Source organism: Monomorium pharaonis, chromosome 3, assembly GCF_013373865.1.
Source record: "Monomorium pharaonis isolate MP-MQ-018 chromosome 3, ASM1337386v2, whole genome shotgun sequence".
Taxonomy (NCBI): Eukaryota; Metazoa; Arthropoda; class Insecta; order Hymenoptera; family Formicidae; genus Monomorium; species Monomorium pharaonis.
The window spans coordinates 404,803-417,547 of record NC_050469.1 but is presented as its reverse complement, the minus strand read 5'-3'; the positions used below and the strand labels follow the sequence as shown (position 1 = coordinate 417,547).

At 30.9% G+C, this 12,745-nt stretch overlaps 1 protein-coding gene and 1 pseudogene across 1 annotated transcript; one reads left to right on the top strand and one right to left on the bottom strand.

Annotated features, from left to right (window-relative positions):
- Window positions 1-6,338: 6,338 nt before the first annotated feature.
- Window positions 6,339-9,592, top strand: LOC105832296 (spidroin-2). Its single transcript, XM_012673115.3, has 6 exons — window positions 6,339-6,642; window positions 7,084-7,564; window positions 7,650-7,915; window positions 8,000-8,228; window positions 8,635-8,921; window positions 9,045-9,592. Exons 1-6 carry the CDS (start codon window positions 6,616-6,618, stop codon window positions 9,210-9,212), a joined length of 1,458 nt encoding a protein of 485 aa, XP_012528569.1. The 5' UTR covers window positions 6,339-6,615; the 3' UTR covers window positions 9,213-9,592.
- Window positions 9,593-10,098: 506 nt separating this feature from the next.
- Window positions 10,099-12,610, bottom strand: LOC105829975 (annotated as a pseudogene).
- Between the last annotated feature and the right edge of the window lie 135 nt (window positions 12,611-12,745).

The window sequence follows — 12,745 nt, the reverse complement described above, 5'->3', positions numbered from 1 at the left end:
TTTGCACCGAGAAAGAGAGAGAAAGATATAGAGGAAAAGAGCACGTACGGTGCTACCAAAATAGCATTTCTCATTGTACACACGAAATAATGTAAACGAGAAAGGCGTTCTGTTGCAAACTCGATATTGCAAATGTGAGTTTAACGACGGCATACGATTATACGTACTTCGTACTTTTTTAATTCTATTATTAGAATACCAATAACAGTATATTTGTTTTAATAAATTATTTATCTAATTCAATTTATAGAGTAATTATTTTATTTTATTTTATTTTTTGCACAATTTTGATATATCTTGATAGTTTTTAATTTTAAAATATTGAAATTATAGATAATATTGAATTAACGTATAATGTAACAATTATTTCGTATGATAATCATGATTATATTTATTTTAAGCGTGTCAAATATATTACAACTTTCAGTTTCCGCGAAAACTGTAATAAAAGATTATTATTCAGTAGTTAAATTTAGATGGATTACCACTTTCTGTGTATTGTTAACTGTCACTGTTGGACACTCTGGACAGTTAGGCACGCACGCATGCACACGCATGCATACTTTTTCATTCAACCGTTTGCCATACACGTTGAATAATTGATAGTATAGGCCCGAACACAAACGATCACAAATGCACAAAAAGTATTGGTGTGTGTGTGTGTGTGTGTGTGTGTGTGTGTGTGTGTGTGTGTGTGTGTGTGTGTGTGTGTGTGTGTGTGTGTGTGAGCGTGTGTGTGTGTTGTGTGACAAGCATGCTGGCGCAGACACCTGGCTACGATGGGGTCGGGAACGTACGACGTGTACGGGTCGTTTTATGGTGGCAAACTCGTAAGGAAGGCTCGGTTAAGAAGGGTACCCCTCACATACACGCTATTGATCCCGACGAGACTCTTATTTCGCTCTAATCCTGAAAGAAATTGAAAGAAAAAACGAGAATTTTCTGACAATTCCTGTCAGTTTATTTCCTTTGTGCATTTTATTAGAAAAAAACAAATAGAAATTGTAAAAGGGAAAATAAAAAATTTATACTAAATTATTTAAAATTCTAATTTAAAATTCTAATTATTTATGTTTTATCTTTTATATTTAATATTTCTGAATTATTTAAAACAATATATTTATTGGAGAAAAATTATTAAAAAATATATTTAATTATAAAAAATGTTTTGATTTAACCAAAAATTTCTTTACGTGAGTAAAAAGAATTGAAGTATCAGAAAAGCTCAACGATAAACTTTTTTCTTCTTCTAAATAGTTTTTTCTAAAGTATAAACGTACAATTGTACCCGCGTTATTGAATAGGTGGATGATATTTCTAAACTTATTTGTGAGAGAAGCCGAATAGATTGACATAGAGAGAAATTCATCAAAGAGAAGATTGATGTTGCGGCGACGGTTTTGTGGATATTGTCTCTGTTAGTATATTGATCCCGTTTCATTCGGTCAAAGCAGTAAGTATGCATAACCAAGTTTTCATACAACAAAGTTTCAATCAGCTTTCTGTTCCTTCTTATGTCGGTACATACAAGGTTTCTCAACAGCAACATAATCATAACGACGAATTCTTTGATAAACTTGACATTTCTTTGCAAATATAATTTAAAATATTATTTAAAATGTATTGAACAAATTAACAGAAATTAGGATCAGAAGAATTAAATCAGAAATGTATAGAATAGTGTTAATTCAGAGCCTAGTTGTATAATAATTCGCGTGTGTGTGTGTATATATATTATATAATATATTATCTAATGTAAGTAAAAATTACAATTAATCTAAAATGTGCAAATTGCGTACCACATATTCATCGGTCTTAGAACATAATCCTTATATACATAAAGCTGAAATATGTAATAACACAAATTAAATTGATGAACAATATAATATGTCATATTAATAGTAACAAGTATCTATATAAGTATCTATAAGATTCCTCTACTCGAAAAACTGTAAAAAAATGTATATTGTCCAAACCCTATATAATTTATAATTTTCAATATTACACGTCTAATTAACTTTAACATAATCTGTTAAAATAAAATTTGTATAAAATTAAACTAAAAATATAATAGTGTTGTTTATTAATCTCTTAATAACAATTAAAAAATTCTCCTTTTTTAATTATTTCTAAAATATAGGAAATAGTCGACATCAAAAGCTTCAACATTTTAAAATAAAAAATAACTTAAAATATTGTTAGAAAATTTATATTACAGCAAAATCGAAATTTTTGAAGATATTTTATACAAATAACGATAAAGATACTGTCTTTGGAAAATCAAGTAAATGTAATTAAATATTTGTATTGGTTTTATAAACTCGACGGTCTGTTTGGACACGTATTTATTCGAGCGAAGTCCTTATTGATTCTGAAAGTCCTGCCACCACTTAAGCAGTGGTGTTGGCAAGAATGCGTCCGGAGCTCAAACTTTTTTACTCGCTTCTAGTTTTCTGGGTTAAACGGATTTTTAATAGTTTATCATCCGGTCACCCGCATCACTTATCTCGTAACACGGTCATGTGGCAAAGGTTGGACCATTTCTTACGATAACAAACGAATTGCCTATTACGAAAATGTTATTCACATTGCAATTAAATTTTATTTAAAACATATGTATAATCGCATTGTTTAATTAAATTTAATTATCTAAATTTGTATGTTTTAATTATATTACACGTACGTTGCAACTTTTCTTTACTTCAAGAAAAAATCGAATCTGAAAGGATTAAACTGTTTGTTATCGAACGCTACTCAATTAATTCAGTTAGTGACGCGAGCAGTATCGTTTAGCTATAAGAAGCACATCGAATCGCTGAGGCACATTACACACGTGTATCAAACATATGATGACAATGATTGAGGAGTGAGATATATTTTATTTCTCGTGGGTGCGTCAGCGCCCAGCCCTATCACGCTCTACATACCTTTTATTCTGACACACCCTCTATGTATATGTTCCTTAACAACAAATATCGCGTAAATACCATGTGTAATCTGCAATATACCGATAAAACAATTAAGATATAATACTAATCGGACATTAATTACACAAAATTATTACCAAAAAGGATAGTATTATGGCTCTTTATTTATATTTTGTACAATAAAGTTGTTAATAATTATTATTTTAATATTTTAAAAGCTTAGCATTTCCATTCGATAACATGTTTAATTAATTCTAGATACAAAATTATAAAATATTTAATTTTTAGGATATGTTAATTTATGAAAATATAATGACACTGCATTAGTTTGTTTTGAAGGAAAATATAGGAATAATGTGGCGGAAAATATAGGAATAATATGAAAATATAGGAATAATTTTAAAATAAAACTCTACTAAAATAAGTTTAAAAAATTGGGCTTGTTTAAGAAATTCAATATTTTATCACAAAATTATATTTAATTGATATATTCTTACTTAATATAAATATTGGTTTTCAAAACTAACTATTAATTTAATTAACTTTTTATTTCAATAACCTTTAACGTAATTAACGTAATTTTATAAAGTATTTTTATAAAATTGAAGCTAAATAAAATCCGTACTTTATGTATAAAAATTGGCTAAAAATTAAATAGGTTAAAACAATACAATAAGAAAAATTTTAGTGCAGAAAAGAATTTAGATACAATGAGCAAATTTTAATGCTACATTTTATAGACAAAAAATGATTGTTACAACTTCTGCGAAATGTTTCACGTTGGATAATGTAATCAAATAAACGAAAGAGAACGATCGTTCTTCACATTAATATAGTCGTTCAAGTAATGAAATTTCTGAGGATGTTCTGGAGAGATTCCACGTATACAACTTTGCTTCTGCATTTTATATATTGTTTCACAGGCACATCTGCACATTATTAATCGCCCCTGCGTCTGTTCTATTTATTTCTCCATGTCGAGGGAAACAGACTCGCCACGATGCTGTACTGTTTCATCCAGTAAGCCTGAGTTTATTTAATTTTGCTGGGTATTAAACAGTGAATAGACGAAAATTGATGTGGGCGATGGTACGCCATAAGTGTTGCATTAATTCACGCAATTCAAAGTCATTCATAGAACTGAGACTCCAAGCAATTATTTTGTATTTTCCGAATCTAAATGCTTAGAAAAATATAAAGGAAGATCACTGATGTCTTTGTTTTTAGATAAGATTTCTTAAACAATAAAAATAAAAAATTAATGAGCAACTTAATTCTTTATATTTTAACTAGTCTGGCAAGATTTATTTTCGATAGATTAATTACACAATTTCGGCTAGATGCTTTCTGGCCTTTATCTGCAAGTGTATAATTTTATTATTACATTATCATTTGTCGATTAAGCCGTTACACTTTATAATTAATAATATAATAATGTAATAATCAATGCGATAATAATTAATAAAACGTTATGTAACTATAAATCTGCCAGACTAGTTAACACATAAAGAATTTTAAGTTGTTCATTAATTTTTCAATTACTGGCAACAAAAATAATATTGAGATAAAAATAAAAATATAAACTACATTAAGTAGGAAGTGTTTTCTATCAAATGGTGTAACATTGTTTAATATTTTATAATAATTAGTTTTCGCAACATATCCAGAAATAAATGTTTAAAAAATTGGACCTTAAAACTAGTATAATAACCAGTAATAGCAGAATTCAAACACAGCCTCCCATAATGAAAGAGTTATAAAATAAATTAATAAACAAATATATAAATAAATAAAATATATTTCTACGTTTAACAGCAAAGTTTATAAAATAAAAAGATTAGAATTAAACATTTAAAAAAAGCAATTTAATATTCAAATTTAAATATAAAAAAATAATTTATTAAAAAAAGTAATTTATTTACAAATAATGTTATATGTAAAAACAAAGGTTCCACATATCTATCTATTCTCAGTAAAACATGAATGTTACACTATACAATTTTATATTTTATACTATTACCAGAACAATAAAAAAAATAAACAAAATGATTATAGAAAGCTGTAAATATGTAGAATAATCTAATATTAGTTGATTAACCATCCAATCAACTAACAGGTTATCGCAAAAAAATTAAACAACAATTATAGTAATAAAATTTCAATATTATATAAATTTTAAAACACATTTTACATGTTTAAAATCGTTTATATTATTATAATCTATAAAAAAATTAACTAATTAAAAATAACTTTAAAAGAAAATTTAATACTTTGATGTAAATTAAAAGCAAATTTATTTGATAAAATTAACATTTGTGATTAAATTATTATGTATATTTTATTAAATAATCTTAAATTTTACGTTTTAAAACTATATATATTGCTTTATGTTATTTATTTGTTTATTCATAAACTAGATTGTTTTAGTACTAAGAAATAATTAACACAAAATATTCAAATAATATAATTACATTACGTTAAATTAACACTTAGGTTAAAAATTTGACACAAAACGAAGACTTGTTTTAATATAAATTTAATACAAAATATTTTCTTTCTGTGCACGAATGACTCATCAAAGTTGCAAATATTGTTTTCTTTTTCACCTTTTTTTAACTGACAAATTTATTTCGGTTAATATACAGTCCATATTTAATTATTTACTCCTTAGCATTCATCCTTTATTATCGGACATTCTATTTTGCATGTTTTACATATTTAGCAAAACTATTTTAACTCTATTTTATCTATAAATTATAAAAGATTTATATTTGTTGTATGTAAATGTATGATATTCATTTTTAAAAAAGGTATAAAGTAGATAATCGTGATCAAGTCTATTTGGAAATGTGGTTTTAATTTTAATAATTTATTTGTCCTTTAATTTTTATTTTATTTTATTACACACATATTTACACGCACTAAAGTATAACTACAGTACATGATTATTTGTTTGTTGAATCCGTTTTAAATATTTCTTGATCGTTACTTCAGTAACGCTTTTTTCAATCAAGTTTTATCTATTAACTGCAAAATTGCCAAAAACATTCTTGTCACATCACTGATCAGGACTACGTTCAGATCAGAAACATCACACGGGTGATGTTATCTTTATTGTTTAAATGTTAAACAAGGCTATAAAATGATACTTAAGAGCACGTATACCCGAGTGATGTTTCTAATGTAACTCAAAATGACAGAAGGAAAAGCGTCACGCACGCGCCGAGTGTTTGCGCATGAACAACAGGTGCTGATTGGTAGCAATGCACGTGCTTCTCGTTTCTTTCGGCGGATTCGATTGTCAGGATTGGTGAACGTGAGCCGCGTGTCCAATCGCGTGGCTCGATTCAAATCTCGCGCACATGCGGATGTGACGATTTGAGGATGCGCAATAGATTATGTAATCACTGATACGTCAAACCGTCACACAATTGCATGACACAAGCTGACACAAGCCGCGTCGCGCTACAGTGCGTGCCACACAGCATACCACGGCATACTTTTGTGCTTCAGGTAAACGTCAGCACTGTAAATAGAAGCACTGGAAAAGTGGAAACGCTTCATGAAACGGGAAGGCGCCGGCCGTTTTCACGCTGCGCACCAGTGTCTAAAGACTCTAGAGTGCGATCGGGCTATTTCAACGTCTCGCCATCAGAATTGCAACTAAATTTTCGGAGTAATCACGAGAATGGCCAACTCCCCAGTGGTTAATCCGGTAAGCATCTATACTATTCCTACGCTCTAATCAACTCTAACGGTACTTTCATTGATCCGCAAAGTGTCCGCAATGCCGATGCTTTTGCGTCTTACGCAGATTTACACATTAAATTACTTAACCGCAATTCTTTTCAATTTTTAACTCCAACTCTAATCATAGTAAATGTAAATTATATTGTGTGAGATTTTACATTGTCAAAATAGTCATATATTTATATATATGTATATATATATATATATATATATATATATATAACTTTGAATGGTTATTATATATCGTAATTTTTCAATTAAAAAATTATTATTAGGAAAATTTATGCTTCAATCAATATGCAAAAATTATTCAGTGTTAAATTTTAAGCTCCTGTTATTGCTATTTTTAGAAAATTTTATTTTTTAATTATGTCTGCCATTTTTTTACAATTACATTTTGTAACAGGAAATTCCCTATGTGGGAAAAGTAGAAGGAGGTCTGAGGGCAGGTACAATGGTAAAGATACAGGGCAAGGTACCACCTCAAGCTGTGCGATTTGCTATTAATTATCAACTCGGACCGACATTAAATCCAAGAGATGATATAGCCATTCATGTGTCGCCATGCTTCCCCGAGGGCTTTGTTACCAGAAACCATATAGAGTCGATGAACTGGGGCATGGAGGAGAATGCTGGTCCATTGTGGATTCAGCCAGGCCAAGAATTCGAAATACTGATCCTGTGTGACCATTACTGCTACAAAATCGCCATCAATGGCAGACACTTTACAGAGTTTGTCCATCGATTGCCGTTTATAAAAGTTACTCATCTTGTTATTGATGGTGATGTCGAGATACACTCTATTGCATATGAACAAGTACCAGTTGATTCGTTGAGACCCCCTACAGCACCAGATAATGTACAAACTGCTAACTTTGGACCACCACGTAAGAAGGATAATATTTTTATGTTAACTATAGTTAATATATGTTATTGTATAAAGTGTTGAGAATTGTAATTTTTTTTAACTAGCACCAGGTGGTTTATATCCAACAATTCAACCTCAAGGTGGATATGGACCTCCTCCTTCGACTGGTTACGGTCCTCCTCCTCCTCCTCCTTCCAGTGCCTATGGTGGTCCTGATGGTTATAATCCACCAAGAGCCTATGGCCATCATCCTGATCGTGAGAAAGCAGAGGAAGAGGGCATCTTTGGAGACTGTATGGACAAAGTTGGATTAGCGATAGGTGGATTAGTAGCAGCAGGAGGCGTAGCGGCGGCTATGCACGCATTGAATGTAAAAATATTATATTTTAAACTCATCTCAATACATTTACAACATTATACATCACTTAAGTTAAATACATCTTACGATCTGCAGAAAAAGAAGGAAGAAAACGAAGAAAAAGATCATGAGAAATCAGATGCTTCTAAATCGAAGACGGAAAGCGAGGGTGGTTTCGGAAGTTTAGCTGGGTCTCTTGGAATGGCCTTAGCTAGTAGCTTGGCAAGCAACGCCTTGCACAACAACGCACACGGACAACAAGGCTATCCTTCTCAACAGCAATCGGGTGGCGGCGGTGTATTGGATTCTATTTTTGGAGCATTGGGTATAGTATATATTTATAACTTGGATTTCAAAAATCTTATATATATAATGTAATCGGAAATGTGTATTTTAAGATTTTCCGATAAATATAGATAGAATATCTATGCTTTAATAAAGCATTTTTTTAAACAAATGGCATTCTTTAGTAATTTCTGTAAATAGATATACTTGTATTTCGTGATTCAGGAGTCTTATAAATCAGAAAATCTGTAATCAAGCTCTGGCGTCACTGACTGAGTGATGTCATCGCATTGGAATTATTGCCAAGGACGGTGCTATTTCTCAGATGAGACAAATAGATAGATGATTATCTGTGCTTAAGATATATTTTTGATACTGTATCTAAGATACAAACAATTTAACATAATTTATGGCATCTATATTTTTTTTTTAATTGATGATACAAGGTGGTGGAAGTTCTCATCAGCCTGGTTATCCTTCAAATCAGCCATCTGGCGGTGATGGTCTAAGCGGAACATTAGGATCTCTACTCGGTGGCGTTCTCGGCGGTGGTGGAGGTCATCAGCAACCAGCGTATCAACCTTCAGGAGGATACGTCGGATATCAACCATCAGGTGGTTATCCAGGTGGTGGATACGGCGGTCAGAGTTCTGGCGGATCGGATCTATTGTCGGGAATAGGATCTGCCTTATTTAGTTCGGCTCTGGACGGTCTAAGCAAACGTGGAAAAGATGTAAATAATTTATTTTGTGACATTTTCAATTTTGACGTACATTAATTTTATGTACGATAATTAAGAATGTAAAAAGAAATTAGCGATGTTTCTAAACGATACTTGGTAAATTCTTTTTTGCAGAAATCTCATGACGAACACCGTTCCCAACCGTCTCATCCGAATTACGAGCCTCCTCCACCAACACCACCTGCACCGAAATCAGCCCCGCGCCCAGAAACTCCTCCGTCTTCCGGCGGAAACAAATTAACCGCGGATGAAATTTCAAAGGGACTTGGTTTGGACGATTAAATGCTTCGACGAGGCGGAAGAATTCGGTCCGCAAGTACACTTATAGTGACGATTTTATGCTCTCTTGTTGTTTAAAAGCATAATCTATAATGTATCATCATGAATCTCGTTTATCAAAGTATGTTATACGATATACATTTATTCATCTCCTAACGCCAGTGGATTTTTAGTCATGGCAGCTACATCAAACGCAAATGCAAAGAAATATTACTCAATATTATATATGAATCTCGTACGTTATGAATTCTTCTCATATGGATGTTAAGTAGGACTAATTATAAGCTTGTTCTAAATCGCTTTTAAAGATTTTAAGGATGCATATTTTAGATAAGAATCAAGATAAAAATCAAATACACACTGCTCTTTATTTAACGCTCAAATTATCCGTTTCATGAAATAGTTCAATTGACAGTTATACAGTATAGCAAGAATATTTTTTAAGTATTTTTTAAGATTATATTTTTATAAAAATTTTATTATTTTATAAGTGGCCTTAGCTAGAGAGGGAGAGAAAGAGAGAGAGAGATATATATATACACATAGTTATATAATATATACGCTTTATATATATATATATATATATATATATATATATATATATATATATATATATATGAATTAAAATAATGCACAATTGTTATATATATATATATATATATATATATATATATATATACAATATTTATTTCAAAAAAGAAATATACACATATATAAAAACATTAGAATATATATTAAGTTATATTCTAAATCTTACTTTTTGTATATCCATTCATGATAAAGAGCTTCCATCCATGATGGTATTATATTATTTTTTAAAAACCTAAAAGTATGATTTAATAAAATATATATTATATAAAGTTTTATGAAGAATTAAGATAAGAGAATCTATATTTATGAAATTTAATTAAACAATTTTCATACACAAATCATTTTCAGCTTTCAACATTTCTAAATCTATTCTTTTCCTATTAAAAAATCCAATCTTTTAAGCACAATGTTAACAACATTAGCAAAACAATTCCTACAAATACTGAAATCATTATTGTTCCCGTTATGCGGTGTGCTATTGGCGGGTCCAGAAATATCATAGCTACTAAAATAGTATCTGATTTATGACCGTCTCTTTGGAAAACATTGTAAGGTTGTGTTAAATTAACGCTACCTTCGGTCACGTAAAATGTGATGTTCTTGTCTTTTATCACATCATCTGCAATTAAAAAATAGATAAAATGTGTTTCTTTTTATATCAGTCATGCATGTTATACTTACCAGGAAAATTTGATGGTTGTAGATCTAGCATTATCAAAAATTTCGCGGGCAAGAAATTTGGGAACGGTCGCAATCTGCAATCAAATTGTGCACAGTAGATCGCGTTACTTGTGCAATTAATGTAAACAGTTCTGTTTTCAGGTGGTACATTTTTATTGACATACTAAATTTTGCGCACGTGTTGTCATTTGCGATGCTCGATAAGATTGCTGTATGTGTAGTTCGACTTTTTTCGACGCAAAAGAAAATTCAGCTTGTCGTAAATAATCACAATATAATTTATGTCCATTTATCTCGAGAGTAATAGTATTAATGTCGATGATTGCTATTCTTTCGATATTGGGTCGTCAAATGTGCGTAGGAATTTTCACGGTCAATACAACCTCCTTGACAGGACTGATGCCGAAATTCTGCACCTCATACAAGTGTTGAAATCGAATATTGTTCGACATGTTCTCCTTCGAGTACAAATATAAATTCTCCTGTGCCTTTCTGGTGGGAATAACGATCAGTAAAGAATTGCAAAAGCTGATAAATTATATCTTACGGAAGTATACTAACCCGGTGATAGTTAAATCAATGTCGACATCATACGGTGATGACATAGATATTGTCATTCAAATTTGTTTCGTTTCTTTGAGTAGTAATATTCGCTTATATTATTTCCATTTTCCTAACATCGTACCTTACCATACTTGTGTCCAGTTGCAGCGTTAATGTTTTCTGAAAGATAAGAAATTGATTCATCTTTTATTCATTAATAGAATTTACTTATACGTGTAGATGGTCACGTTGTACATTCGTTCTTAGAGGGTCGCCGATGTTGCAGATCACGTCCAACATGCTACTTACACGAGAATCTTCTACACACTCAGGGGGAATGCTCACTAACATTAAGACCTCGGTGAAAATGTGCACTCTGGTCTGATATGCTGGTCTGCCACGATTGTAAGTATTGATGTATACTATATGTATAGCATAATTATCGGTGTACCACCGATGCAGACGTATCTATTCGGATTAGAGTCAGTGGACAATATTACACCGATATCGAACACACGTGTGTTGTCGAATAGCAGTTCTACAACATCTTCGATCTTCGAACGGAGCTCGTTTATAACACAACAGTTTTTATTTTCCATATCTTTTAACTGGAGAGATACTGATATTTCGAGCGAGTTTATCATATTTTGAATATTCTTCTAGAATACGTAAAAGTATAACCAAAATATAAAAAAAGAATACTAAAATATATGAATGTATGTACTTTGAGGCGTATTTCAGGTAAAATAGTTGAATAATTTATTTTTATTATGTACAACGTATAAGACCATATTAAAGTTCCATCGTTACCTTCGAACCAAAGATACGTGGTATGCAGTTGATCACTCTTCAAAGTCATACCAATTTCTGAAATAATCAATTTATAACTGATAATATATCTACATATAATATAATATTACATATTTATAATGTATTTAAATATGCAGTTATATATATATATATATATATATATATATATATATATATATATATGTGTGTGTGTGTGTGTGTGTGTTTATACATACATAATTAAAATTAAAAACTATATTTTATACATAAATTTAGCGCATTAAATTATACAAATTAAAATTATACATTGCTATCTTACGTATACAATCAGGGATGCCCTCGTAAGACATCTTGATGTCGATGTGTGAAAGGACGTTATATTTTTCAACAGTTTCGACTTTGACAAGAATGTCACATTTATTGTGACTACTGTCATTGATTTTAGAAAAACCACCTCGTCAGACAAATACGCGCCTACAGCAAAATCAGGATAGTTGTCGCGATTCACATCTCGAGGCTCTGAGATGGAGATACCGAATCCTCGCATCATCGGTGAGAATTGCGAACCGAGTCTCTGACTATACTTTCGGGAAATCCCATCTTTGTTTCCGTTTGAAGATGTACACTGCTCCGCCACTCTTTTCTTCATAAAGTGTACCCACAGCAATATCGCGATAACCGTCGTAATCGATGTCGCCCAGACACATTACGGCAGACCCAAATCTGCCCCTCGGATAATCTCGTCTTCAATCATCTGTAGTATCATTAAATTCCAGAAATCCTAGGTTTTAAAATTTTCAGATCACTATTTTCTTTTAGTTTTTAATTATACAATGTGTTTAAACCTGTCAAGAATTACAGGAATAGGTTTCCTCCTCACGAATTAGGAAATTTTAATCTTGTAAAATTTAATCCATTGCAAATAAAAAAAA

Bases quoted from the DNA above. Each gene is read 5' to 3' on its own strand.
- LOC105832296 (XM_012673115.3), top strand. From the start codon at position 6,616: ATGGCCAACTCCCCAGTGGTTAATCCG. The intron at 7,916-7,999 runs GTAAAAATATTA...TACGATCTGCAG, and splicing joins CGGCTATGCACGCATTGAAT to AAAAAGAAGGAAGAAAACGA. The intron at 8,229-8,634 runs GTATAGTATATA...TGATGATACAAG, and splicing joins TTCTATTTTTGGAGCATTGG to GTGGTGGAAGTTCTCATCAG.